Genomic DNA, 27,421 nt, shown 5'->3' on the forward strand with positions numbered 1-27,421 from the left:
TTGTAATTTCTAACCATTATTTGCTTTCAACATTACTTAACGCACACTTTTTTACGTCTTATTGACGACACAAGGCATGTGTCATTCTCTGATTCGTTCGAATTCAAACTGAATTATTGCCAGAGATTGAAGTGCATGATTCTCATTCATTTGTTTTGTGAACTGCATCATTACCAATGAACGAGTCGCACAATTCTCGTTCATTTATGATTCTTGTACATATCATCATATTTTAATTTTGCATTTTCACTAGGTGCAGTCATGTTTTCAGCTTTCAAAAGGGACAATATTATATGATTTGAATTATCAGCATTTTCAATATACAATTTAAAAATACATAAAAATGTATGCATTCAAGGGGGGAAAGGTTTTTATTTTACTTCTGCTAACCTCGGAACCTATTGATGAATCAAACAAATGAAATTAATAAAGTGAATTGATTCACTTAAATGGGTAGTTCAAAAGAACTGAATCAGCAAAATTCATCAAAATGGTCATATCCAGTGGTAGGGACCATTATTAATTTTCTTGTGTGCAAGATAGATTTTGTAATTTCATTATAGAGTAATACCCAGTCTTCAAACAAATGGAGGGAGGGTCTTCTCTGTACTCTTATAAGGGAGGGATGTTTAGTGGGAATATTTCATGAAAATCAGTTGTTGGTGCTACATCCAGTGATATGAGGCTGATGACAGACTGACTTTCAATAATAGACACCAAGGCCATTTGTAACTGAACTGTAGTCTTTACTGAGAGAGAGCCCAAAAACATGTACGAAGATATACCCCAAAACCCACTGCAGGCCACCTACTGCCTAGGAATACTGCCAGTTATTATTCTCATCTCAATATAGAACCCGGTTAAGGCAGAAACCTAATTTCTTAATAATCTGCATTTACATACATCTTCAGGAATTCATCTTTGGCAAAACATGCCACTACACACAAAATAAGCATTTGTTTGTTTGTTTGATTTTATTTGTGATCAATTTTTTGAGATAAAATTTAAAAGTAGTACAGTAAGAGGAGACCAACAATAATAACTGATTTTTGGCCTATATAAGGTTGGGACCATGCGCTGATACGACAAACCACCTGGATTGGGACCCTATAGGAACAAAAGCAAAATACTCTGCTCACCTGAGATTGCTATTTAAACAGAAACACAGCAAGAGAGAGAACAAAAGAGAGCGCTAATGGGTAAACTGGCACACAAACAAGGCAAAGTAAGGGAGAAAAAAGAAATAAAAAACAAAGAAAGGTGGACAGGAGAAACTGCCTCACAGAGCAACTCCCTACCAGGTCTCTACTAACTAAACAGCATGAAGCCAGTAGTGGATTGTAAAGCCAGAAGAGTTGTTGATCCAGGATGCCAAAAGTTTAAGAAAGATAAAACTGTAAAATCAAGGCTTCCAGATTGGAGGAAAGACAAGGGACACCAAAAGAGTTCAACGTCATCATCGGCTACTGTGAATTTCAAAATAAGCATGGCACCTGTTATCATTTTCTTGTGTTTTATAAATATGTTTAAACAAACTGACACTTTATTTATAGGTTTCCATTGCCAAATGGCTAACAGGACAGTCTTTTTTTCTTGGCTGTGCAATTGAGCCCAGTAGAGGACCCACCATGTATACTTGTTGCCTTACACCCAGTGCTGCTAAAATAATAATAATATTGTTACACAAGTATTTTTACTTCAGTAAAATAAATATTGCATTAAGTCACTCATTATTTTAAAAAGTAATTGGACTACATAACACACATTGTTGCTATTAACGTATTACCCTAATGCTCTTGAGATTGTGTTGTTGAGTTCATCGACACACATTCAATAATTTCTGAAACATTGAGACAGATTATTCCAGCCAGGAGGAGGAATAATGCAATTCAGGCCCGTCGCGACAAGGCAGGCAAACCAAGCAATTGCTTGGGGCCCCGAGCTGGCCTGGGGCCCCAAGACAACGGCTGGTTAAGAATAAAATGCAACGACAAACTGTGTGAGCGCCCCATTGATAGTGAATGCAGTAAAGTGCAATGACACTGTTATCGGGATCCCCCTCAAGGGGGCCCCCCTCGCTGACAGCAGCCAGCCAACCACGCGATCTCTGCTGCCGGCAAAATACAAAAGTTCCTCGGCAGTCATGAAGCGGAATTATGCTTCAGGAAGCCAAAAAAGAAAGAAGAGAAAATTACATGAGGTCCACGGTGGGCCAAGAAAGGCTCACAGGACTGGCACTTATGTCAATTGAGCGGGATGTTCGCCAGTCTTTGGACATGGAGGACATTGTGATTGCCTTTGCAGAAAACAAGGCTCGCAAACAGCAGTTTTAGATAATTTGCACATGTTTGAGAGAACTGAAAAATGTTAATGTGAGTATGTATGTGTGTGTGTGTTTTTAAGTATGTTGGATTTAGTTATTGTGCACTTTTTTAATGTATATTTGATTTTATGGTACAGTGGTGTTTTTTGCAAATGTTCAATTGTTGAAAATGTTCAAATTTTATGCACTTTAGATGCAACAGCAGTATTTGCACTGTAAACCTTTTTTATTTATATAAAGTGTGAGTGAATTTAAACTGTATGGCTATGCTGTGGTTCCTTTGCGTGCGTGCGTGCGTGCGGGGGGCCTCCATTTCCATTTTGCTTGGGGCCCCCAAATTCCTTCAAACGGCCCTGATGCAATTGCCCAAACATTGACTCTTGAAATTTATTTTGTGGACACTTCTACCCATGGCTTATGAAAGTGTGTGCAAAATAAATACATGTGCAGGAAGACAGAGTGCAATGGATGTGCGCCGGCTACAAAAACCTTAGCAGTAACCCAATTAAGGGTTTACTTGACCACATAATTGGGATATTCACCGAGAAATCTATCTCTGTTAACCATTTTTCTCAGAGGCCAATACCCTGATTTCTCCAATCGTGATAAGGGTTGACATGGCATTTTAGAAATCAGGTTTCTGTAAATAACCTGGTTATTGAGGCTCATGTAAATGTGCTAAATGAGGATGTTCAACCCTTCTGTATGAGCTAATTGAACCATTTTACACATGAGCACTTTAGTTGTTGCACTAAACTGTATTTATTCATCATTATTTTTCTCCCAAAATGCCGCTAGCTATTGACATTATATTTCCAAAATACAGGCAACGAACACTTCCTCTTACTATCATATGTATTTCTCCAGTTATAGATGACAGAGCACCAGTTCTCATCCTGAACAGCTCTCCACGGGACACACTCCAAACGCTTGCTATATAGAGTCTCATACGAAGCTGGTTGGGAGTTGTAATGGTTCAATCCCAGTATCCTCGAGAGGTGTACTAACTATCGCTGTGCAGAAGTACCACCCTCTATTGAATTTCTGGTAACACTTTACATTAAGTGTCCATGATTACACTGTAACTACTATGTAATTACCTGTATAAGTACAGTATAACTATGAGTTATTACTCCGTACGTACTGTGTAATTCAAAGAAACATTACAGTTAATTACTCAGTTGTCATTGTTATTCCACAATGTATATAATTACAATGTAACAATTTATCACTGATCCAAAAACAAGTGTACTTACATAGTTACGATGTATCTGTACTTTAAAAATGTAATAAAAACATAAGGGTATGTAACTACAGCTATGTAACAGATGTTCCATGGTCTGGGCAATTTTAATGGAGAATTGCAATGATAACGGCATAGGTTTTCGATGAGATTTCAAGATCTGTTTTAAATGGTTAAAACACCTTTGCAAAAAGGTTACCGCTTTTGCCTCACAAATCCATTATCCTGAGATGGAATTCTGCCTGGAGACATGTGTGTAAAACTTGTACGTTCTACTCATGTCTCCCTATGTCTTCGTCATGGGTTTTACTGCCACATCCCAGGGACATGTTACATGGCCATATGCGTGAGAGAGTGAATGCTGGTATGTTTGTCAGTGGGCCTTGCAATGGGATGGCTCCCCATCCTGGGCTGTTTCATGCCTTGTGCCCAGTGATGCTTGAAATGGCTCTGTGGCCCTGTGTACTTTGATTGAATGATGCAAGTTTGGCAGTATTATGTTAGGGATGGGTATAATAATAGCCCAAAAAATTCAACAATAAATAGTGTAACACAACTACAAGAATGTGACAAATGTTTGTTTAAGCAAAACATGTCAAGGAGGTGCCCCTCTAGATTTTGGGAAAAAGCGTTAACCATTTTGCAAAGATGTTTTCACCATTTAAAAAAGATCTTGAAGTATCATAGAAAACCTATGCAGTTATCACTGCAATTCTTCATTAAAATTGCCCAGATCTGTTACATAGTTGTAGTTACATACCCCTATGTTTTTATTACATTTTGAAAGTATAGATACATCGTAACTATGTAAGTACACTTGTTTTTGGATCAGTGATAAATTGTTGCATTGTATTATATTAACTGCGGAGTAACAATGACAACTGAGTAATTAACTATAGCGTTACTTTGTATTACACAGTAAGTACAGAGTAATAACTCATAGTTACACTGTACTTATACAGGTAATTACATAGTAGTTACATTGTAATTATGGACACTTAATGTAAAGTGTTACCGAATTTCTTTTGGGTGTTTTCTTTCTTGCTTACTGAATGTAGGATGAATTTATGTATTTTACTATTTGTGTTAAGCCACAAAATAAACAAATCCCTACAGAACAACTTGGATATTTCATCACTTCCAGAAAACACAGTAACATTCAAAGATATATTATTTTATTTGTTAATTCCAGCATTTCAAAATATAAAAAAACACAAAATTTGAATGATTTTTAAACATCTGTAATAACTTATGGGAAAAAAATCCTAATGATGTAATTAGAAGTGGAGTGTAATGAAAACACATTAATACATACTGTATGTTTTTACACGTTCAACAAATATACAAATGGTTTAGGATATCAATGAAAACCAAATTACAAAAGATTGAATTGTCACTGTGTTGTATCATCTTCAAAGAATGATTGCAATATTTATAGCAATACATGTTTCGAAATACTCCTGTATCTAAGTCATAAAATGTGTCACCGGCTTATAAAAAAAATATAAGTCATTAGTGTGACATAGTGACAGGCCTATACTGGGAATTGTACAGTCAGTGTCACATTGACAAAATGTCTTTTTTTTGTTTGATAGATACTAGTTAAAGAGTTTCTGCAGTCTATTTAGTGAAACCAGCCATGATCCCAAATGAGCCAATTTGTCATATGTAACTTGTATTTGATGTGAAGCAAACATATGCCCGAGAGCCAACAGCCATCCCTTTGCTGCTACAGTTGATGTAAGGGAAGTGTGTTACTGCTTTTGTGTTCTTTACCACACCTGCATCATGTTGTCAAAATCCAGCTGGGCAAACAAAAATAAGCAAAAACAAGAATCTCCTTGTAATGCCTGCCAAACTGCTGATGTTTATGTGCTTACTGTTGGTATTCAGGGTCAAGCACCTAAGCGATGGGTGAGATTGTGGCCAAGTAATAAGAAAAAGATTACGATTAACACGAAAGGGATTACAATCAGTAATGTTTGAAAGATATTTTATTCAAAAGTAAGCAACAGCAATACAGAGTCAGGGGTGCTAAGTGGCTGTCAAAACCAGAAAATTTAACTAACGTCATGTTGCATTTAATTGAAGAAAATTGGTGATGATCATGGGACATGCCATTGTCATAATCAGTTCAGTTCACTTTATTTGTTTGTGTCTTTCTTAAGAGTTCATGTTTAGAGATGCTATATAAGCTTACAGCTGTTTATATAATGGTAAAATACTAAAGTTTACATCATATGCATACATAAGCACATATACCAATGCATAAACGTAGCAAGAGTCCCAAGAATATATGAACTGATGTATAGCCAGTTGACAACAGACTATAGGAAAAGAAAAATTCCATTTTACACCATTCCGGAGAAAAATAAACCTTTGGGTACTAAAAGGTGCATTATGCTGATTTAGTAATGCAGCAAAGAAATATTGAAATAGAAGCATCCATGGAGAGCTAGACCTGTAGAAAGGCTGATGCGTTAGTAAAGCCAGCATCATACTACGTGACTTTGAGCCGGAGAACACGCCCCACTTAGAGACTTCAGTGGCTTGATCTTGTTCCATTGAGTGTGTTATACTGTATGACCAGGAATAACAGAGAATAATGGTAACAATGCTTCAATAAGTCTTTTTTTAGTATTGATATTGATCACCAATTTCATGTTACTAGAATGGGCCCAATTTAGATGCTACATTTTTTCTTTAAGCTTTTAACATTTTTTTTTACATTAAGCTTTATGTTCTGTCTGCAAGTGTCAACCTTGGTATTTTTACAATTAAAGTACAGGCCACAGGTTTTACCTATTCATTTTTAAAAATCAAATTCTGTAGACTTATTGTTCAGTGACCTTAAAAATTGCAAAAATAAATACAAATCTTCTTAAAATGTATTCCCTTTTAACTAATAAATTATGTAAGCCAAACTTTTATCCATAATGCATATGGAGGTAGCGCTGCTGCTTCAAAACAAGGAGATCAGAGTTCGCGTCTGGACTTTCTTTTAGATATTCTCTTTTTGTCTGCATGGATTTTTTCCCACTGTCCACAGACATACAGGTTAGATGGTTTGGTGACATCAAATTGGCCCTAGTGAGTCTTGATGTGTGAGAGTGTCCAGCCTGCGATGGACTGCCACCCTCCCTTGTGCCCTGTGCTTGCTGGGATAGGCTCTGGGCCTCCACCACCCTATGTAGGATTATGCAGGCTTAGAAAAGGTATGGTATTGTTTCCTGTGGTATATAATTACAAACCACAATTGTAATAAAATGGTCATAGAATGTATAAAGCTGAAAAGGTTTATACATTAAGTATATCATTTTGGCTCTTGAGCTAAGAAGCCTATTGTTTACTAAACAACAAAGGCAAATTCTTCTTTTCAGAATTAAAAATGTGGGCTACTGTACTAAACACAAGCTCTCTCACCATCCACACTGAATTAAAACATAAAATGAAAAAGTCTGTACTTATTAAAGCAGCTTCACTGTTAATTTTATTAAAGATACATCTCTCTTTTCTTTCACATTAAGTTCAGATGGACAACACATACGTCTGCCATTTCTCTCCATGCACAGGCGTAATCCTCAGATACCTTTTTCTGAGTTTATTACTTCACTTTCTTTAATGTAAAGGTGAATATTCCAGTCTTCTGTCTCTACTAAAGCCGGCCTGCCTCCTCTCTGTTTACATAAATTACATCAAAGCTTAGAAAAGTACCAATCACTGATTTTGTCATTTAGAGGAAATATTGACTAATTTAGATTGGCAGCCGATTGATTTTAGCATCACTAGATAAAATACAAACAGAAACAGAAAGCAGTGATAGCTAAATGATAGTAAAAGATCTTTGACCTGAAAAAATTAAGAGCCAATTATCTGATGTTACAACTAATGAATTGTATTGTTTTTTTTAAAAGAAATCACTTATTTTGATTTCATACTTTAAAAATATTCCAAAAAAAGTTTGGACTGTAAAAACAAATCTGCCACTTTTTTTATCATTGCCTTTCATTATCAACACACCACTTAATAACCTTTAGGTACTGAAGGCATCCATTTATTGGGTTTTTCAGGTGTAAGTTTGTCTCATTTTTCTTGCAAACAAGTCTCAATCTGTGCATCAGTATTGGTCTTTTTTGTTGCATTTTACCTTTCAAAATGCACCACACGTTCTCAACTGGGGACAGGGCAGGAAAATCTGGCACCCACACCTTCTTCCTGAGACATGCATAGTTGTCCTTGTCATCTTGATGGAAGTATATGTTGCTCCAAAATCTGTATGTACTTTTCAGCATTAATGGCATCTTGAACTAAGTGGAAGTTACCCATTCATAATGCACTGGCACCACACCATACCATTACAGATGCTGGCTTCTAGTAGCTGGCAACAGTCTGGAAAGTCCTTGTCTTCTTTGGTCTGGAGGACATGTTGTGCATTTCTTCCAAAAAAAGCCCTGAAATATTAATTTGTCTGACCACAGTATACGATTCCACTGTGTAATGGTCTATTCCAGATGTTTCCAAGCCCAGAGAGGTCAATGGTGCTTCTGGTCATGGTTATCGTATGGCTTTCATTTTGCACAGTACAGATGTAACCAGCATTTGTGGATGTAACTGCATAGTGTGTTACTTGATAAAGGTTTCCCAGAGTGCTACTGAGCCCATATGGTAATATCACTTATTGATAAATGACAGTTCTTGATGCACTGATGTCTGATTGGAGATTCATTGAAACTTTTAATTACACTGCTCAAAAACATTAAACACATTTTAATCAGAGTACAGTATCAAGTCAATGAAACTTCTGGGCTATTGATCTGGGGCCTCATGTATAAACGGTGCATACGCACAGAAATGTTGCGTAAGAACTTTTCTATGTTCAAATCACGATGTATAAAACCTACACTTGGCGTAAAGCCACGCACTTTTCCACGGTACCTCATGCCTTGTCGTACGCAAGTTCTCCGCTCGGTTTTGCAGACTGGCGACACCCAGCGTCAAAGCAATGGTACTGTTCCTTTGTGATTACTCATTATTTTCATGACGCGGCTTTATAAATACACCGAAACTAACCGCATATTGTTTATTAGTGTAATGCATCTGATTGTAATTAACTCGTAACAATATAATGGTCCAGGGAACAGCCATAGTATTCCAAATACCATAACTGCTTTAGCGTTGTTACTCTCACTTCTTTTTCTTCTTCTTCTTCTTCTTTCAGCTCCTCCCATTAGGAGTTGCCACAGCGGATCATCTTTTTCCATATTACTCTCACTGCACCACTCGGAGTATTTATATCACTGTATCTGAGTGTGAATCACAGCAGCAGCTGATCAGAAAGAGAATTATCGGTATACAGCTTCAAGGACACGCTGTCTCAGCCACTGCAAAACGTTTTAAAGCCTTTCCTGTACAGACCTCGCGGTTCAGAAACAGTTTAATCCCAAGAACTTTAAATGCACTCAATCAAGTGCTCCTTGTAGAACTGTTTGTACTTATAAGTACAATCACCCCACTGTAAACTTGCACTACAGTTATAAATATCGCACAACCTGAGCCACTTTATAAAGCGTGTATTTACATATGATGACAATATCATTTTTAAGGTGAAATGCAGCAAAATATGTTTGTTAAATTATACAGATAAAACTTTAACTTCATTTAAATAATCTATATTCTTCACTGGGAGTGTTGTTAAGGATAGAATAATTAAACATGTACTACGAAGATATTTCAATGTTCTTTAAACGTTTTGAAGAATCGTTGCTAATCTTACAGATGGCTTAACTTCTATTACAGAGCTGATTGTGTGGCGATTGGTTCGGAAAGAAAAGCACTGACTGCAGTGACGGCTACGCCAATATATATTGAATATAAAACAGAAAGAGAAAATAACAACACAGCAAAAAACGCAGCGACAAATTTCGGCAAAAGTTAAATGCTTGTGTCATGAGCACGAGGCGGCTATACAGTGTCTGCAACTGATGAGGCCATCCACCGTGCATAAGCTACTTTACTGACATTGGCGGTGAAGGAGCCACCGATTCTTCCTCTGCCCAGTGCCACCACAAGCCTAGAGCCGCCCCTGAGTACTGCTGCAATAAATTATTTCATCGAAGTGAAACACATGTTTAATAACGTGCTTTAACTCCTATCATCGTAAAAACGATATCACGTATACATCTCAGTATTTTAGTTATTCAGAGAGCTGTAATATCACGAATGTAATGGACTCTGTGTCCAGTTAGAGGAAGAGAGCCGGTTTAAGAAGCAAGTAGTGATTCACACACATAGAGCACATAGAAGATCAAATACAAAACAAAGCATTTAACGTGCTACTTTAATTACGATGTGATTTGAGAAACTGGTTAATTAAACGATTTTAAGATGAAGTTTATGATGTTCTAGTTTAATGACAAAATAAACTACGTGATTAAAGTGGAAATGTCGAGATTGAAGTTGATATTTCATGCTTTTTCCCCACCGTGTGCCTTTTTTCTCTGTACCCTAATAAGCTTTCATATGACATTCAGACAGTGGGCTTACAACTCGGCTTTTCACGGCGACTTTGATATGTGACTTCTTTTTTATTTCTGGCAATGTGTGATTTTGTGGATGTGAGCTTTCAAGTTTCTCCAACACGCTATGTCACTCCATCAACTTTTTTTTTGTTGATTATACCATACCATATATTTGGTGGTGGGTCAGTGATGATCTGGGGAGGCATATCCATGGAGAGATGCAGAAACCTCTAAAGGCTAGACAACAGCGCCTTGACTGCCATTAGGTATCGGGATGAAATCTTTGGACCCATTGTCAGACCCTATGCTGGTGCAGTGGGTCCTGGGTTCCTCCTGGTGCATGACAATGCCCGGCCTTATGTGGTGAGAGTATGCATACAGTTTCTGGAGGATGAAGGAATTGATGCCATTGACTAGCCCCTATGCTCGCCTGACCTAAATCCAATAGAACACCTCTGGGACATTACGTTTCCGTCCATCCGACGACACCAGGTTGCTCTTCAGACTGTCCAGGAGCTCAGTGATGCCCTAGTCCAGATCTGGGAGGAGAGCCCCCAGGACACAATCTATCGTCTCATTAGGAGCATACAAGCACATGGGGGCCATACAAACTACTGAGTATGATTTGGAGTTGCTGCAGTGAAATTTCAGCTAAATGGACTAGCCTACCGTATCATTTTTTCACATAGATTTTTAGGGTGTCTTTGAATTCAATCCTCTGTAGGTTGATAATTTTCATTTCCATCAAACGATGGGGTTAAGGTCAGGCGAGTTTGTTGGCCAATCAAGAACAGGGATACCATGGTCCTTAAACCAGGTACTGGTAGCTTTGGCACTGTGTGCAGGTGCCAGGTTCTGTTGAAAAATGAAATCTGCATTTCCATAAAGTTCATCAGCAGCAGGAAGCATGAAGTGCTCTAAAACTTCCTGGTAGACGGCTGTGTTGACCTTGGACCTCAGAAAAGACAATGGACCAACATCAGAAGATGACATGGCACCCCAAACCATCACTGACTGTGGAAACTTTACACTGGACCTCAAGCAACATGGATTCTGTGCCTCTCCGCTCTTCCTCCAGACTCTGGGACCTTGATTTCCAAAGGAAATGCAAAATTTACTTTCATCAGAGAACATAACTTTGGACCACTCAGCAGCAGTCCAGTCGAGACACTTCTGACGCTGTCTCTTGTTCAAGAGTGGCTTGACACAAGGAATGCGACAGCTGAAACCCATGTCTTGCATACGTCTATGCGTAGTGGTTCTTGAAGCACTGACTCCAGCTGCAGTCCACTCTTTGTGAATGTCTCCCACAGTTTTAAATGGGTTTTGTTTCACAATCCTCTCCAGGGTACGATTATCCCTATTGCTTGTTCACTTTTTTCTACCACATCTTGTCCTTCCCTTCGCCTCTCTATTAATGTACTTGGACACAGAGCTCTGTGAACAGCCAGCCTCTTTAGCAATGACCTTTTGTGCCTTGCCCTCCTTGTGCAAGGTGTCAATGGTCGTCTTTTGGACAACTGTCAAGTCAGCAGTCTTCCCCATGATTGTGTAGCCTACAGAACTAGACTGAGAGACCATTTAAGGTCATAGAAGGTGTTTTGAGTTAATTAGCTGATTAGAGTGTGGCACCAGGTGTCTTCAATATTGAACCTTTTCACAATATTCTAATTTTCCGAGAATTGAATTTGGGACTTTCATTAGTTATCAGTTATAATCATCAAAATTAAAAGAAATAAACATTTGAAATACATCAGTCTGTGTGTAATGAATGAATCTAACATACACGTTTCACTTTTTGAATGGAATTACTGAAATAAATCAACTTTGTCATGATATTCTAATTTTATGACCAGCACCTGTATAGTACCATAACCTTGATTTGAGTATTGTCAGCTATAGTGTGCCCACTAGGCAGTTGGGGTTTCAGCTACTAAGGTACAGTCTTGCTCGTACAGTGCTGTATCACCCAAGACTTCACTACAGACTATTTACCTCTACAGACCTGAATTAATAATGAGCTCTTAATTCCCAGAAACCCCAGGTAGAACAGCAGTGAATGCACACTGTTGTTCTATCCAAGGCAATCTAAGTGTGGCACCATAAACACATACCTAGGCAGAGGTGCTGGTGATCTTCATGCTCTGTCCAGGAAGCTCATTTCTTAGCTACACAGACTCTCCAGTGGCAGACTCGCAGCAATTAAGTCATTCTCAGATGGAAAAGAAGAAAACCCTCTGCCCAGGTTATTGTCTGGTTAATATCCTATCTAATAGGCAATAGTGTGACCATCCTGAGAGTGCCAAGTCATGTCTCTAAACAAACAATTCTAGTAATAGGAGCTGAACATTTCAGTCTAACCCAGATTTAGCACAGTTAGAGCGGACAGAGATGCAAGTACCTGTGGGAAGCAGAAAGGAGGAGGAGTTGCTCTCTATGTCAATACAAGGTGGTGCAACTCTGGACATGTAAATGTTAAAATCTCCACTTGCTGCAGGGACATCAAACTGTTGACCATAAGTTTGCGTCCCTATTACTTGCCCAGAAAGTTTGGACACATCATTGTTGTTATTGTTTACATCCCTCCTCAGGCGGATGTGGAGATAGCAGGTGACATCATCCATTCCATCCATCAATCTATATGTGGATTGTAACACCTGGGGAAATAGGACTATAAACTTACTGTATGCAAATGTTAATGACACATCAACAACAACAACAACATTTATTTATATAGCACATTTTCATACAAACAGTAGCTCAAAGTGCTTTACATATTAAAGAATAGAAAAATGAAAGACATAATTATAAAAAATAAATCAACATTAACATCGAATAAGAGTAAGGTTCAATGGCCAGGGGGGACAGAAAAACAAAAACTCCAGGCGGCTGGAGAAAAATAAAATCTGTAGGGATTCCAGACCATGAGACCACCCAGTCCCCTCTGGGCATTCTACCTAACATAAATGAAACAGTCCTCTTTGGATTTAGGGTTCTCACGGAAGGGCTTGATGATGATGATGGTCACGTAGACTTCTTCCTTTTAATCCGTCCATCATTGTTGGAGCATCATGAAGCTTTGAGTAGGTGGAGGTGGCGCAGGCCACCACCACAAAGAAACCGGAAAAAGAAACAGAAAAGAGAGTAGGGGTCAGTACCGATTTTAGAGCCACCATGAATAGTTGTTATGATGAATTGAACATACAGAGTATCAGGATTAAGTTAAATTACGATTAAAATGAAGTTATAAAAAGGCCATGTTAAAGTAATGTGTTTTCAGCAGTGTTTTAAAGTGCTCTACTGTATCAGCCTGGCGAATTCCTATTGGCAGGCTATTCCAGATTTTAGGTGCATAACAGCAGAAGGCCGCCTCACCACTTCTTTTAAGTTTTGTTCTTGGAATTCTAAGGAGACACTCATTTGAGGATCTGAGGTTACGATTTGGAATATAAGGTGTCAGACATTCCGATATATAAGATGGGGCGAGATTATTTAAGGCTTTATAAACCATAAGCAGAATTTTAAAGTCAATCTGAATGACACAGGTAACCAGTGTAGTGACATCAAAACTGGAGTAATGTGTTCTGATTTTCTTTTCCTAGTTAGGATTCTAGCAGCTGCATTCTGCACTAGTTGCAAACGATTTATATCTTTTTGGGTAGTCCTGAGAGGAGTGCGTTACAGTAATCTAGTCGACTGAAAACAAACGCGTGAACTAATTTCTCAGCATCTTTCAGTGATAAAGAGGTCTAACTTTACTTATGTTTCTTAAGTGAAAAATGCTGTCCTAATGATCTGATTAATATGTGATTTAAAATTCAGATTACAGTCAACAATCACCCCTAAGCTTTTTACCTCCGTCTTGACTTTTAATCCTAATGTATCCAGTTTATTTCTAATAGCCTCATTGTATCCATTATTGCTGATCACTAAAATTTCAGTTTTCTCTTTATTTAACTTGAGAAAATTACTATTCATCCATTCTGAGATACTAGTCAGACATTGTGTTAGTGAATCAATAGAATCGGGTCATCAGGTGCTATTGATAAGTACAGCTGTGTGTCATCAGCATAGCTGTGGTAGCTCACGTTGTGCCCTGAGATAATCTGACCTAACGGAAGCATGTAGATTGAGAATAACAGCGGACCCAGGATAGAGCCTTGTGGAACACCATATTGGATATCATGTGTCTTGAGTTGTAATTCCCACAACTAACAAAATATTTTCTCCCTGTCAGGTAGGATTCAAACCAATTTAAGACACTGCCAGAGAGGCCCACCCATTGACTAAGGCGATTTCTAAGAATGTTGTGATCAATGGTGTCAAATGCAGCACTCAGATCTAAGAGGATGAGAACAGATAAATGGCCTCTGTCTGCATTTACCCGCAAGTCATTTACTACTTTAACGAGTGCAGTTTCTGTGCTGTGATTTGTTCTAAAACCTGACTGAAATTTATCAAGAATAGCATGTTTATTTAGGTGGTCATTTAACTGCATAATGACTGCCTTCTCTAGAACTTTACTTAAGAAGGGCAAGTTAGAGATGGGTCTAAAATTTTCAAGAGCCGAGGGGTCAAGATTATGTTTCTTAAGTAGGGGTTTAACTACAGCAGTCTTAAGACAGTCTGGGAAGACCCCAGTATCTAGTGACGAATTTACTATGTCAAGAACATTATCAATTAGCACGCCTGATACTTCTTTGAAAAACCTTGTTGGTATCGGGTCAAGGACGCAGGTGGAGGGTTTTAATTGAGATATTATTTTTTGTAAATCAGGTAAATCTATCCTAGTGAAAGAGTTTAATTTGTTTATAACAGGATGTTGGGGTTTAGGGGGATCCTTAGTGTTGGGGAGATATACTATGTTATTTATAATATCATTAATTTTTTGATTGAAGAATACAGCGACAGCCTCACAGGTTTCACTGGAAGCACTTAGGAGGCATTCCTTTGAGCTACCTGGGTTTAGTAGGTGATCAATTGTTGAAAATAAGACTCTAGGATTACTAGCATTGTTATTTATAATATTAGAGAAATAGCAGCGTCTCTCAAGACGGACAGTGTTATTGTATTCTGTTATTTTGACTTTTAATATTTCGTGGTGGATAGTAAGTTTACTCTTCCTCCATTGACGCTCAGCTCTACGGCATGTTCTCTTTAAATCAGACACTCTTTGGCGCCATATGGCGCCACCCCGCTGCCTGCGCTTGTGAAAGCAGATCATAACCTGGTTCTGCTTCAGCCTCACTACAAACCAGTGAAGAAGCTACCTACAACCACACACTCATTCAGGAAGTGGTCCCCTGAGGTTGAGCATACTCTGAGAGACTGCTTTGGAACTACGGACTGGGATATCCTGCAGCGGTCACATAGTGAGAACATTGAGGAGGTTGTTGACTGCACTATTGACTACATCAACTTCTGTATGGACATTGTAGTTCCAGTAAGAACAATATGTTGCTATGCTAACAACAAGCCATGGATTACAAGTGACATCAAGGGCCTTTTGAACCAGAAGAAAAGGGCTGTTAAAGGCGGTGATCAGCATGAGCTCAAGCGCATGCAGAAGGAACTCTGAGTCCAGTTCAGGGCAGCGAAGGAACAGTACAGGAGAAAGGTGGAGCAGAAGTGGCAGAATAACAGCATGAAGGAAATGGGGGATGGGATGAAGATCATCATTGGCTGCAGCTCAAAGCAAGGGGCCACCATTGAGAGAGACGTGGAGAAAGCAAACCAGATGAATAACTTCTTCAACAGGTTTGACCACCCTAACCCACTCTCACCTCAGTGTACTGCACCCTCTACCCATCCTTCTGCTGATACCAGCATAGGAGAGACACCCCCATCCACGATTACAGCAGCCCAGGTAAGCAGAGAGCTGAGGAGGGTTTGTGCCTGAAAAGTAGCGGGATGGAGATGGAGTATCGCCATGAGTGCTAAAGGCCTGTGCGTTGGAGCTGGGGAGTCCTCTACAGTGCATTTTCAACCTGAGCCTGGAACAGAAGAGAGTCCTGAGGCTTTGGAAAACATCTTGCATCACCCCAGTCCCAAAGGTATCACGTCCTAGTGAGCTGAACGATTTCCGGCCTTTCGCTCTGACGTAACATGCTTCACCACCTGAGGCCACAGGTCTGCCACGCCCTCGACCCTCTGCAGTTCACATACCAGGAGAAGGTGGGAGCGGAGGATGCCATTATTTATATGCTACACCGATCCCTCTCCCACTTGGACAGAGGCAGTGGTGCTGTAAGAATTATGTTTCTGGACTTCTCTAGCACCTTCAAAACCATCCAACCTCTGCTCTTTAGGGACAAGCTGACAGAGATGGGAGTAGATTCACACCTTGTAGCATGGATCGTGGACTGTCTTAAAGACAGACCTCAGTATGTGCGTCTCGGGAACTGCAGGTCTGACATTGTGGTCAGCAACACAGGAGCGCCGCAGGGACTGTACTTTCTCCGGTCCTGTTCAGCCTATATACATCGGACTTCCAGTACAACTCGGAGTCCTGCCACGTGCAAAAGTTTGCAGATGACACTGCTATTGTGGGCTGCATCAAAAGTGGGCAGGAGGAGGAGTATAGGAAACTAATCAAGGACTTTGTTAAATGGTGTGACTCAAACCACCTGCAACTGAACACCAGCAAAACCAAGGAGCTGGTGGTGGCTTTTAGCAGGCCCAGGCCCCTCATGGACCCCATGATCATCAGAGGTGACTGTGTGCAGAGGGTGCAGACCTATAAATACCTGTGAATGCAGCTGGATGATAAATTGGACTGGACTGCTAATACTGATGCTCTGTGTAAGAAAGGACAGAGCCGACTATACTTCCTTAGTAGGCTGGCGTCCTTCAACATCTGCAATAAGATGCTGCAGATGTTCTATCAGATGGTTGTGGTGAGCGCCCTCTTCTACGCGGTGGTGTGCTGGGGAGGCAGCATAAAGAAGAGGGACGCCTCACGCCTGAACAAACTGGTGAGGAAGGCAGGGTCTATTGTAGGCACGGAGCTGGACAGTTTGACATCTGTGGCAGAGCGACAAGTGCTGAGCAGGCAATAATGGAAAATCTACTGCATCCACTGAACAGTATCATCTCCAGACAGAGGAGCAGCTTCAGCGACAGACTGCTGTTACTGTCCTGCTCCACTGACAGACTGAGGAGATCGTTCCTCCCCGACACTATGTGACTCTTCAATTCCACCCGGGGGTGGGGGGTAAACGTTAATATTATACAAAATTGTCTGTCTGTTATCCCTTATTTGTTATCATTCTTTAATTTAATATTGTTCTTTATCAGCATGCTGCTGCTTGAGTCTCCTTGGGATTAATAAAGTTTCTATCTATTTATTTATCTATCTATCTAAACATGGAAACAAAGTAACTGTACTCCTTCTTGTTAGCATAGCTCTACCATCAGAAAGGCACAGAAGAAATTTAACATAATTCAGTTCTAAATTATGTAAACCTTGTATCAGTCAACTGAGATCTTTAACACCCTTATGGTTAGTTTAAATCAAGCATGGTTTCATCAAGTAAACCATGATCCAGGAAGCTTACAGTACCCATAAAAGAGGACACACGGTTAAGATGGGGAGATATAAGAAGAAGAAGGTTCAAAATACTGTACTTCACTACCAGTGCCTACCAATGTAAGTAAACTGAAACTGCATTATGTAAAAATGGGGTGATTATTCTGGAATCTTAGCAAAGCAACAGCCTTGACATTATTCAAGCTAAGCTATACCAAAAACAAAAGTAATCTTGTGAAGAGCAAATTTCATTTTGCTATTCTCAGGTTAAGATGTTAAGCAGCTTGTACTTAAGACAGATACCTATGGTCCATAAATAAAATAAAGAGTTGTGCAGCTCCCTCAGGCTAGTTAATGGTTATCCACATCATTCATTTGTACCACTAAAAAGTCTCTACAGGAAAAATGAGTCCAAGGATGAAAAATGTACGAGAAGCCAAATAGCTGTGAATATAAAGCTACAAACCAAACATCAAAATCGACTGCCTCAGCCTTCTTTCTGGTCATGTGATTGGTTACTAGGTATTTCAAAAAGTGGAGAAACAGAGGATATGTTTATAAGAGTAAAATGAATTCAAAAGACCACCTATATTGATGCTATCTTCCCAGTAAAGTTTGAACAGAAAAGTTCTTACAATAATTAAGACTGTGGCAATGTATAGAGGTGAGCATGCAAAAGGAAGAGGTTACAGATTCCCTTTCTCTGGGAATTAGTGCTGGTCCTGTAAAGTGAAGAACACTTCCTTCCAAACTCTCCTTGTATGTACACTCACTCCTTAATATGATAATTTTAAATTGTGGTAGGCTCACACTTACTTTTCCTTTTTGGCATTTTTCCTCAGATGTTACAGTTTTAATCCATCTGCCTTTATTCTTTAAAAGAACGTAGCTATATCATACTTGCATACATTAAAAGAGATATGAGTTCTGGTAAAATATTCATTTTTACTGTATTAATTATTCCCTTTAGTGAAATATATATTTTGAACATAATACACAGGTACTACTTGATATGCACAAAAAGGGAAGTGAAATTTTGCTGAATAGGTCTTTAAAGCTTTGCATAATAATAACTGCTGAAAATGTGATATTGTGTAGCACCGTAAATGAAAATTTCCTTATTTAGCTCAACAATAATCATAATTATACTAATACAATTCATTCTAATAGCAGAGTTTATATCATGAATGCAGCTGAAAGTGCTTTACAAAAATAAAAAAAAGAATTCAAATATGTTTAGAATTTTTATGTACTGTATAATGATAAAGACAAAAATAGATATTAGTAAAGTGCACTGTTGCATTTGTATAATAACTGTTATGATATCTGGGTCATAAAACACAAAACAAGATTCCAAAACACAATGTAGACCTGGATATAAGACTCAAATTTAGACTTTCAAGCTGCATCCACAAAAACAGTGAAGTGTATAAAAAAGGGAGAGGAAAACTATAGGAACCACTGGCCCAAAGCACAAAAATAGAGTTCCTTAATAATTGGTAACAGTTATTAATAAAAACGTTCAAACAAAAATGGCAAATTGCAGAAAATAGCCAATTCCAAATCCAGTGGCAAAGCCTAAAACAAGAAAGTTATGTAATCGTATATGTACTCCTATATTCAAAATCCAAGAATGAAAGCTAAACAACTTGCTTGAGGGATTTGTGACCTAAAAGTAAGCCAAAGAAGGCAGTCAACTTAACATTAGAAGTCTCCCTGCCTACCCAGGTTCTCTTCAAACAAAAGGCAGGATACAAAATTTTGACATAATAAGAAAACTAAAAATTATATTGATAGATAAAAAGACTACAGAGTGATTGGAAAACAGAAAAAGACTTCACAGAAAATAGTTCAGCACAAAAAGAAAGAAATGAACAATAATCTTTACATTAATAAATATACCACTAGATATATAGAGAGATTAGAGAAACTGAAGCCAGGGATGGAACCCTGACAAATCTATAATAATAATCAGCAGTCATTTAGGCATTCTGCTAAAATGGATAACGCCAGTATCATGGTAGGACATACAGGAACAACAACATTTATAGAATACTAATGATGTGTTTTAAAAGTGGAGTGATCATTTTGAGCTCCTAAGCTAAATATTTCTACAGGAACAAATAAGACGTGAACTAATAAAAAAAAACACAGGATAAGAATTATTTCTTAAGAGACATTAATAATTTAATCACTAAATTCTTTTGATGGTCATCAGTCATGTGAATTTGAAAAATACAATAGTATGTAGTCTGTGTACAGGGAAACCTTTTGCTCCGAGTTGCCCCTGTAATTACCCCTATGATTCATGCTGTTACTCAAACAGAGTGAATGCTTCAATGGTAAAACTGGACATCCTTCTTGGATACAATGTTGTGACAGAAATTTGGTTGGGCTGTGATCTTAGGATTACATCTTCTGTAATATTAACCAGAATTTTGAATAAAATGTCCCATCCAGTTTTTTCCATAGCCTTTTCTGCATCTAGAAATATTAAAATCTCTGAGGGCTCCGACATGGATGAAATGTATATTACATTAAATAGATTGCAGAGATTAAAAAGTGTGTTTTCCCTTGGTGGATCCTGTCTGGTCCTTTAAAGTAACCAAAGGCATACTTTTCTAAATGTATAGTCTGCTTGGTGCCAGTGTTTAGAATTTAAATTAATCAATTAAATTTTTAATAGGGTTTCATTTAAGTAAAAACACAGACTCACAGGCCGGGGCACCACTCCTTTATATGGTCTGGGGGAACAAGCAGGGACTGAACAATACCTCCTCCGGGATGCTAGATGGCAGTCCCCCTGAGTAGCAATGTTGCCTCGGATTCCCGCAGGGTTCCATGGGAGATGGAGTTCTCTACAACCCTGTTGGGATCCAGGGGTGCCGGCAGGGGGCACTGCAGTTGTTCCTGAGCCCATGTGGGTGGCTCTTCCGCCACACCCGGAAGTGCAACTGGAAATAGGTTGTCAAACACCTGGAGCACTTCTGGGTGGGCTATAAAAGAAACCAGCCACCACCACTCCAGAAGCCAGAGTCTGAAGGAGGAAGAAAAAGCTTGCAGGAGGGAAAGTAGAGGAGAAGAGAATAAAAAGATAAAGACTTGTTAGTGTTGTGGTTTGGTGCCTGTGGGACTGTGTTGTGCCTGTGGGGAACAGGGAAGGCGTTGCCCCAGGCGAAGAAAAGAAAAATAAAACATTTATTTGTTTTGTCAGTGTGCCTCCTGCATCTGCCTGTGTCGGGTTGGCATCTATCCAGGGCTTCTTGGAAAATGGAATTAATGGTGATAATTGTGATGCAGTAGTTCATAAAATTGTTCTTGAAGTGTTGGAATATTTATCTCTTAAGAAACAACAATTCATTAAACCCACATTATGTAGGTATTTCAATGAGGAGAGTGCTGTGCCTTAATTTCTAAATAGCTTATATGTTTAATTTTGTTTAATTGTTTGAGAAATATCTGCTGTAATAAGATATAAGCATTCATACACAGCTCCCTTCTGTCCAGAACAATTGCAACAGAATGTACTAAAAAACCCAGCCATTCTGCTCCGACACTTTTCTCCCTCTTCCATACCTGGTGTCCTTACAAGCTGCTTCCTGTTCTGTAAGGAATCTGATCAAATTTGTTATTTTATACAGTGGATTCAGACCCCTTCACTTAGTGCATGCGTTATTGTGTTGTAATTTTAGATGGATAATTTTGCCCATCAATCTACACTGAATTACTCCTAATGACAAACTGAAATGCTTTTTCAGAAAGGTTTGTACATTTATTAAAAATTAAAACTGAAATTACTTTTATATTCAGACCTGTGTATGTACAGTTGATCCGGAAAGTATTCACAGCGCATCACTTTTTCCACATTTTGTTATGTTACAGCCTTATTCCAAAATGGATTAAATTCAGTTTTTGCTCAGAATTCTACACACAACACCCCATAATGACAACGTGAAAAAAGTTTACTTGAGATTTTTGCAAATTTATTAAAAATAAAAAAACGGAGAAATCACATGCACATAAGTATTCACAGCCTTTCCTCAGTACTTTGTCGGTGCACCTTTGGCAGCAATTACAGCCTCAAGTCTTTTTGAATATGATGCCACAAGCTTGGCACACCTATCCTTGGCCAGTTTCTCCCATTCCTCTTTGCAGCACCTCTCAAGCTCCATCAGGCTGGATGGGAAGCGTCGGTGCACAGCCATTTTAAGATCTCTCTAGAGATGTTCAATCGGATTCAAGTCTGGGCTCTGGCTGGGCCACTCAAGGACATTCACAGAGTTGTCCTGAAGCCACTCCTTTGATATCTTGGCTGTGTGCTTAGGGTCGTTGTCCTGCTGAAAGATGAACCGTTGCCCCAGTCTGAGGTCAAGAGCGCTCTGGAGCAGGTTTTCATCCAGGATGTCTCTGTACATTGCTGTAGTCATCTTTCCCTTTATCCTGACTAGTTTCCCAGTTCCTACCGCTGAAAAACATTCCCACAGCATGATGCTGCCACCACTATGCTTCACTGTAGGGATGGTATTGGCCTGGTGATGAGTGGTGCCTGGTTTCCTCCAAACGTGACGCCTGGCATTTACACCAAAGAGTTCAATCTTGTCTCATCAGACCAGAAAATTTTGTTTCTCAAGGTCTGAGAGTCTTTCAGGTGCCATTTGGCAAACTCCAGACGGCTGCCATGTGCCTTTTACTAAGGAGTGGCTTCCGTATGGACACTCTCCCATACAGGCCTGATTGGTGGATTGCTGCAGAGATGGATGTCCTTCTGGAAGGTTCTTCTCTCTCCACAGAGGATCTTTGTAGCTCTGACAGAGTGACCATCGGTTTCTTGGTCACCTCCCTGACTAAGGCCCTTCTCCCCCGATCGCTTAGTTTAGATGGCTGGCCAGCTCTAGGAAGAGTTCTGGTGGTTTCGAACTTCTTCCACTTAAGGATGATGGAGGCCACTGTGCTCATTGGGACCTTCAAAGCAGCAGAAATTTTTCTGTAACCTTCCCCAGATTTGTGCCTTGAGACAATCCTGTCTTGGAGGTCTACAGACAATTCCTTTGACTTCATGGTTGGTTTGTGCTCTGACATGAACTGTCAACTGTGGGACCTTATATAGACAGGTGTGTACCTTTCCAAATCATGTCCAATCAACTGAATTTACCACAGGTGGATTCCAATTAAGCTGCAGAAACATCTCAAGGATGATCAGGGGAAACAAGATGCACCTGAGCTCAATTTTGAGCTTCATGGCAAAGGCTGTGAATAAAAAATTATTTTTTATTTTTAATAAATTTGCAAAAATCTCAAGTTAACTTTTTTCACGTTGTTATTATGGGGTGTTGTGTGTAGAATTCTGAGGAAAAAATGAATTTAATCAATTTTGGAATAAGGCTGTAACATAACAAAATGTGGAAAAAGTGATGCGTTGTGAATAGTTTCCGGATGCACTGTCAAGTCCCACAATTCACACTGCAGGTCAGGACAAAAACCAAGGTGTGAAATCTCTGTAGACCTATGAAATCGAATTGTGATGAGACACAGATCAGGAAAAAGTTATTAAACCATTTCTAAAGCTTTGAATGTTCTCAGGAGCACAGTGGCCTCAATAATTGTGAAATGGAAAAAGTTTCTGACCACCAGGACTCTTCCTAGAGTTGACTGGACAAGAAAGGCCTTGGTCAAGGAGGTGACCAAGAACCTAGTAGTCATTCTAACAGAGCTTCAGAGGTCCTATGCTCAGATGGGAGATCCTGTCTTTAAGGACTGCCATCTTACCAGCATTCCATCAAACTGGGGATTATGGTAAAGTGGTTAGAGGGAAGCCACTATATGTCAGTTTAAAAGACTGTGAGAGCATGAGAAAAAAATAATCTAATCAGACCAGCGTATCTTACTCTTTGGGCAGAACTCCAACCTCTATTTTGGGTAAAGACAAGGCACTACTAATCATCTGTCTAATACCATCCCTATGGTGTAGCATGGTGATAGCAACATCATGATAAGAGGACACATCTCAGTGGCAGGGAGAGAGAGATACAGTAGGTCAGAATTGAGGGAAGGATGAATGTATCTAATTGCAGAGTGGTCCTTGATTCAACTTGGTCCAGAGTGCACATCACATCAGATTAGAATAATTGTTCAACTTTCAACACAACAATGACCTAAAGCATACATAGATCAAAATCGCAATATGATTATTGGGTGGTAACCTACCAGGTAATGCTGATGGTTGGTCTGACAGTCTGCAAACAGCTGCCACTCCCTCTCAGTTGCGAGAAGCTGATCATAGGCATGTTAAAGAGTACCTGTCAAATAATACAAAGAGTACATGACATGTGTTTTGACCCTAATTGTTGTGTACACTTCGTATTATTTAACAGGCACTCTATAACATGCCTCCTCTTAGCGATACCTGTTTGTTCAACAGACATTATTATCTACCGATTGCTAAGGAGTAAAGTTTGACATTTTTAACAGAGAGATCAGAGCTACGTGTGTTTTAAAGTGTAGTTGCTGATTGCCAGAGATATCACAGCCACATTCTTTTCTCCCCAACCGGGGGACACTTTCCCTTCAGATCTGAACACGATCAGATACAGTGCCAATGTTTCACATTGGAGCGTGCCTACCTTCCGCATGGCCAGAATTACATTTTTTTTTTAAATTTATTCATTTTTAAAGTTTGTCCTGTTTCACTACAAGCGGGCAGAGCCATGGAGGACAGCTTATATATACAAAATTTATACTATACTGTATATATATATATATATATATATATATATATATATATATATATATATATATATATATATATATATATATATATACATGTAAAATTCCATGATAACAAATATCTTTGAACTATGAAGTACATTCAGCAGATACTTTTATTACGACGAAGTGCACAAAAGACTTTGAAATGCCTGACTGAATCACCTCAGAGCAGTTAGTTCTGTGGCCACAGCTCAGTTGTGCACAACGATCCCCAAACAGAAGCACTGTAATTTTTTTTCTTTTTTCGAACTTTCCTCGTACTGTTTTTATTTTTTGCCTTTTTACTATTTACTATTTTTTGACCTTTTACTTATTGCTCGTCAACATTTGAAAAACATCCATTAGAATTTAACTCATTGTCACCCTCCTATAGAAATGGCAGACACGGAAAAACGATAACAGTTCATATTAGAAAAAAAAAAACTTACATTTTTTGAAGCTCTTGATTGCTGCAAAAAGAAAAAAAACGTTGCCAGTGAATTAGGAATTTCGCCATTGACATTGTCAACTTTCTTGAAAAACAGAGCAAAAAAAGTAGAAAAATCTCGGGTTGCAAACGTATGTGAACTGCTGCATTTGAAGGCGTTGAAAAAGCCATTTTTATGTGGTCCAGTGTTGCTCGTTCAAGAAACATTCCTATTAATGCGGCACTCATTCAAGAAAATGTGAGGTTTATAAACTCTCTTGGGACCTCCCCCAACTAGACAGCAAGCTGAAGAGCGTCCCGAAGTGCGATCTCCACGGGGATCTCTGTACGGGGCAATAGCAGGCTCACAGATGTGCTGCATCTTTCCGCCAAAGTAATCAGAAAAGAACTTGATGGGTAGATGCAAGGTTAGGCGCACATAAATTGTAAATTCAGATACTGTAACAGGATTACTTGATCTCTGACCTGTACATGATCCTGCCTGACTGCTAAGTCTGTGTGTAGCAGAGTGGCAGATCACGCTACAATAAATAACTGTGCTGTTCCTGTTTCAAGCTGAATAAAGCTGGTTTTGCTAAAGTACGTAGACTAAGCCTCGTGTTTTGGGGTGCAAGACATGGATATATATATGCACATATAGAATACCAATCAGACATCTGGGATTCAGTTTGTCAGCTTAAAATGGGGCCTTTCAGGGCTGGGTGCCACTGACTCTGGTTTTCAGAGTGAGCTTTTTTTACAAAGCACAGCTTGATATTCCTCAGCAGATAGCAAGCAGCTATTTGTGATACTGAATGCATGAGAGTTAGTAGTCAGAACACAGACATATGACCTTTTTAAAGCTCATTAATAACTCTCATTTCAGAACCTTCATAAACAGCCTGTAATTGCGTTTTAGTTCAAATGTCATTGGCAGGTTATACACAAAAGCTTTAAAGTAAAGTTTTTCATATTAAAGTTCATATTGTTAAAGAGAAAATTTTTTAAAATAATTTTTACCCAATATCCCTTGTTCCGAGTCAGAGGAGTGGATTTCGAGCATAACTACTGGTTATTCCTGCAGTCAAACATTTAGGATCGTTTCTTCAACATTCAAAGCTATTCATGAATTTTCTGTGTCGCATCTTATTAATTGTACAAAGAATTATGAAAAAAATCTATAATAATTATTAGGTATTGTTTTCCTAAAGAATCCTACACTCTTGTATGGAGGAATATTTTGGGCAAAATGAATTAAATAAACTAATCTGCAAATAAATAAGTACTGTGAAATTTGACAATATATACATAATAACATTAAATATGAGTAAAAATAATTAAAGGAGTCACAAAATATATGTTTTATTGCTTAATTCTTTATATGTTTACTCCTTTAGTTATTTATTTCATTGACACATGAAATAAGCCATGAAATGGAAGCTGTAACTTTACTCGTCAAAGCTGTGAGTGCTGTTTTTTGATTGATAAATTGTTGGTAGTGTGGACGTAAACCTTCAGCCATCAAGAGCCACATTTACAGCAGACACTTCAGATGCAGACTCCTAATGATGAATTTCAGAATATCTTAAATTAAAGTAGCCTCTTTACTCAATAAATCTTGGCAACTTGAGCCACAGGATTCCCAAGTCAACAAAATGCAAACATTCACTCTGTGGATGATTCACCAATCAAAAAACAGTACTTGCTAGAGCCCACTCTGTCAGCCTTGACAAGAGAACATGGAAGTTTTCATTTCAGGGTTTTTTACATAAAGTATGTGATGTTACTGTATTAAATAAATGAACAACTAATTAAATTCATAAAGAAATATACAACAAAAAATGCTTTGTGATATATTTAAATATTTATCCACCCTTTTTATTATTTAATTATTGTCACATTTTATAGTGCTTGTATTTATTTACATATTTACTTCATTTTATTATGTTTGAAATATTCCTCCATACTCTTGAAAGTTAATTTGCTTATATAGTGTTTGGTGCTCATTTTACATTCACTAAAAGAAAGCTTATAAATTAAGTTTTTTTTTTGTAAATAACTCTAATGGTAATAACTTTCTTTTTCTTTTTTGCAGGAGAATATATAGTAATGACAACGTATTTCCATCTGAAAAGAAAGATTGGGTATTTTGTGATTCAGACATACCTGCCTTGCATCATGACGGTCATTTTGTCCCAGGTTTCCTTCTGGCTGAACAGAGAATCTGTGCCTGCTCGCACTGTTTTTGGTAAGTCTTACAGTTTCTCCTAAAATCTTATGTCATGATTGGGTATATACAAATGCTACATTTGGAGAAAACTCCATTGCTGTTTTCTTAAAATATATGATAAATAACAAATAGAAAAAATTGGAGCCACAGCATTTTCTCCATCCATCTCTGGAACCTGTTTATTTCATTACAGGGTCTTATGAACTGGTATTGAGTGCAAAGGAGGAGCCAGCTCTGAATGTGTGGAACACACTCATGCACACACCACTGCTCATTTACACTTGGCTAATTTTGATTTGTTTCTTAGCGCAATATGCACATGTATGGGAAATGGGAAAAGAACAAAGTAGCTAGCTAAACAAATGCAAAAATTCAGAGAGAATATGCAAACTCCATACACAGAATGTC

The 27,421-nt window shown here is 38.6% G+C and overlaps 1 protein-coding gene across 1 annotated transcript in view; it reads left to right on the forward strand.

Moving 5' to 3' along the window:
- gabra3 (gamma-aminobutyric acid type A receptor subunit alpha3) overlaps positions 1–27,421 on the forward strand; it is a 556,236-nt gene that overhangs the window by 479,540 nt on the left and 49,275 nt on the right. Inside the window, exon 8 of the mRNA XM_039766519.1 lies at positions 26,879–27,031. Within this exon, the coding sequence (XP_039622453.1) occupies positions 26,879–27,031 (153 nt within the window). The remainder of the gene's footprint in view (positions 1–26,878; positions 27,032–27,421) is intronic.

This window comes from Polypterus senegalus, chromosome 10 (assembly GCF_016835505.1).
Source record: "Polypterus senegalus isolate Bchr_013 chromosome 10, ASM1683550v1, whole genome shotgun sequence".
NCBI lineage: Eukaryota > Metazoa > Chordata > Cladistia > Polypteriformes > Polypteridae > Polypterus > Polypterus senegalus.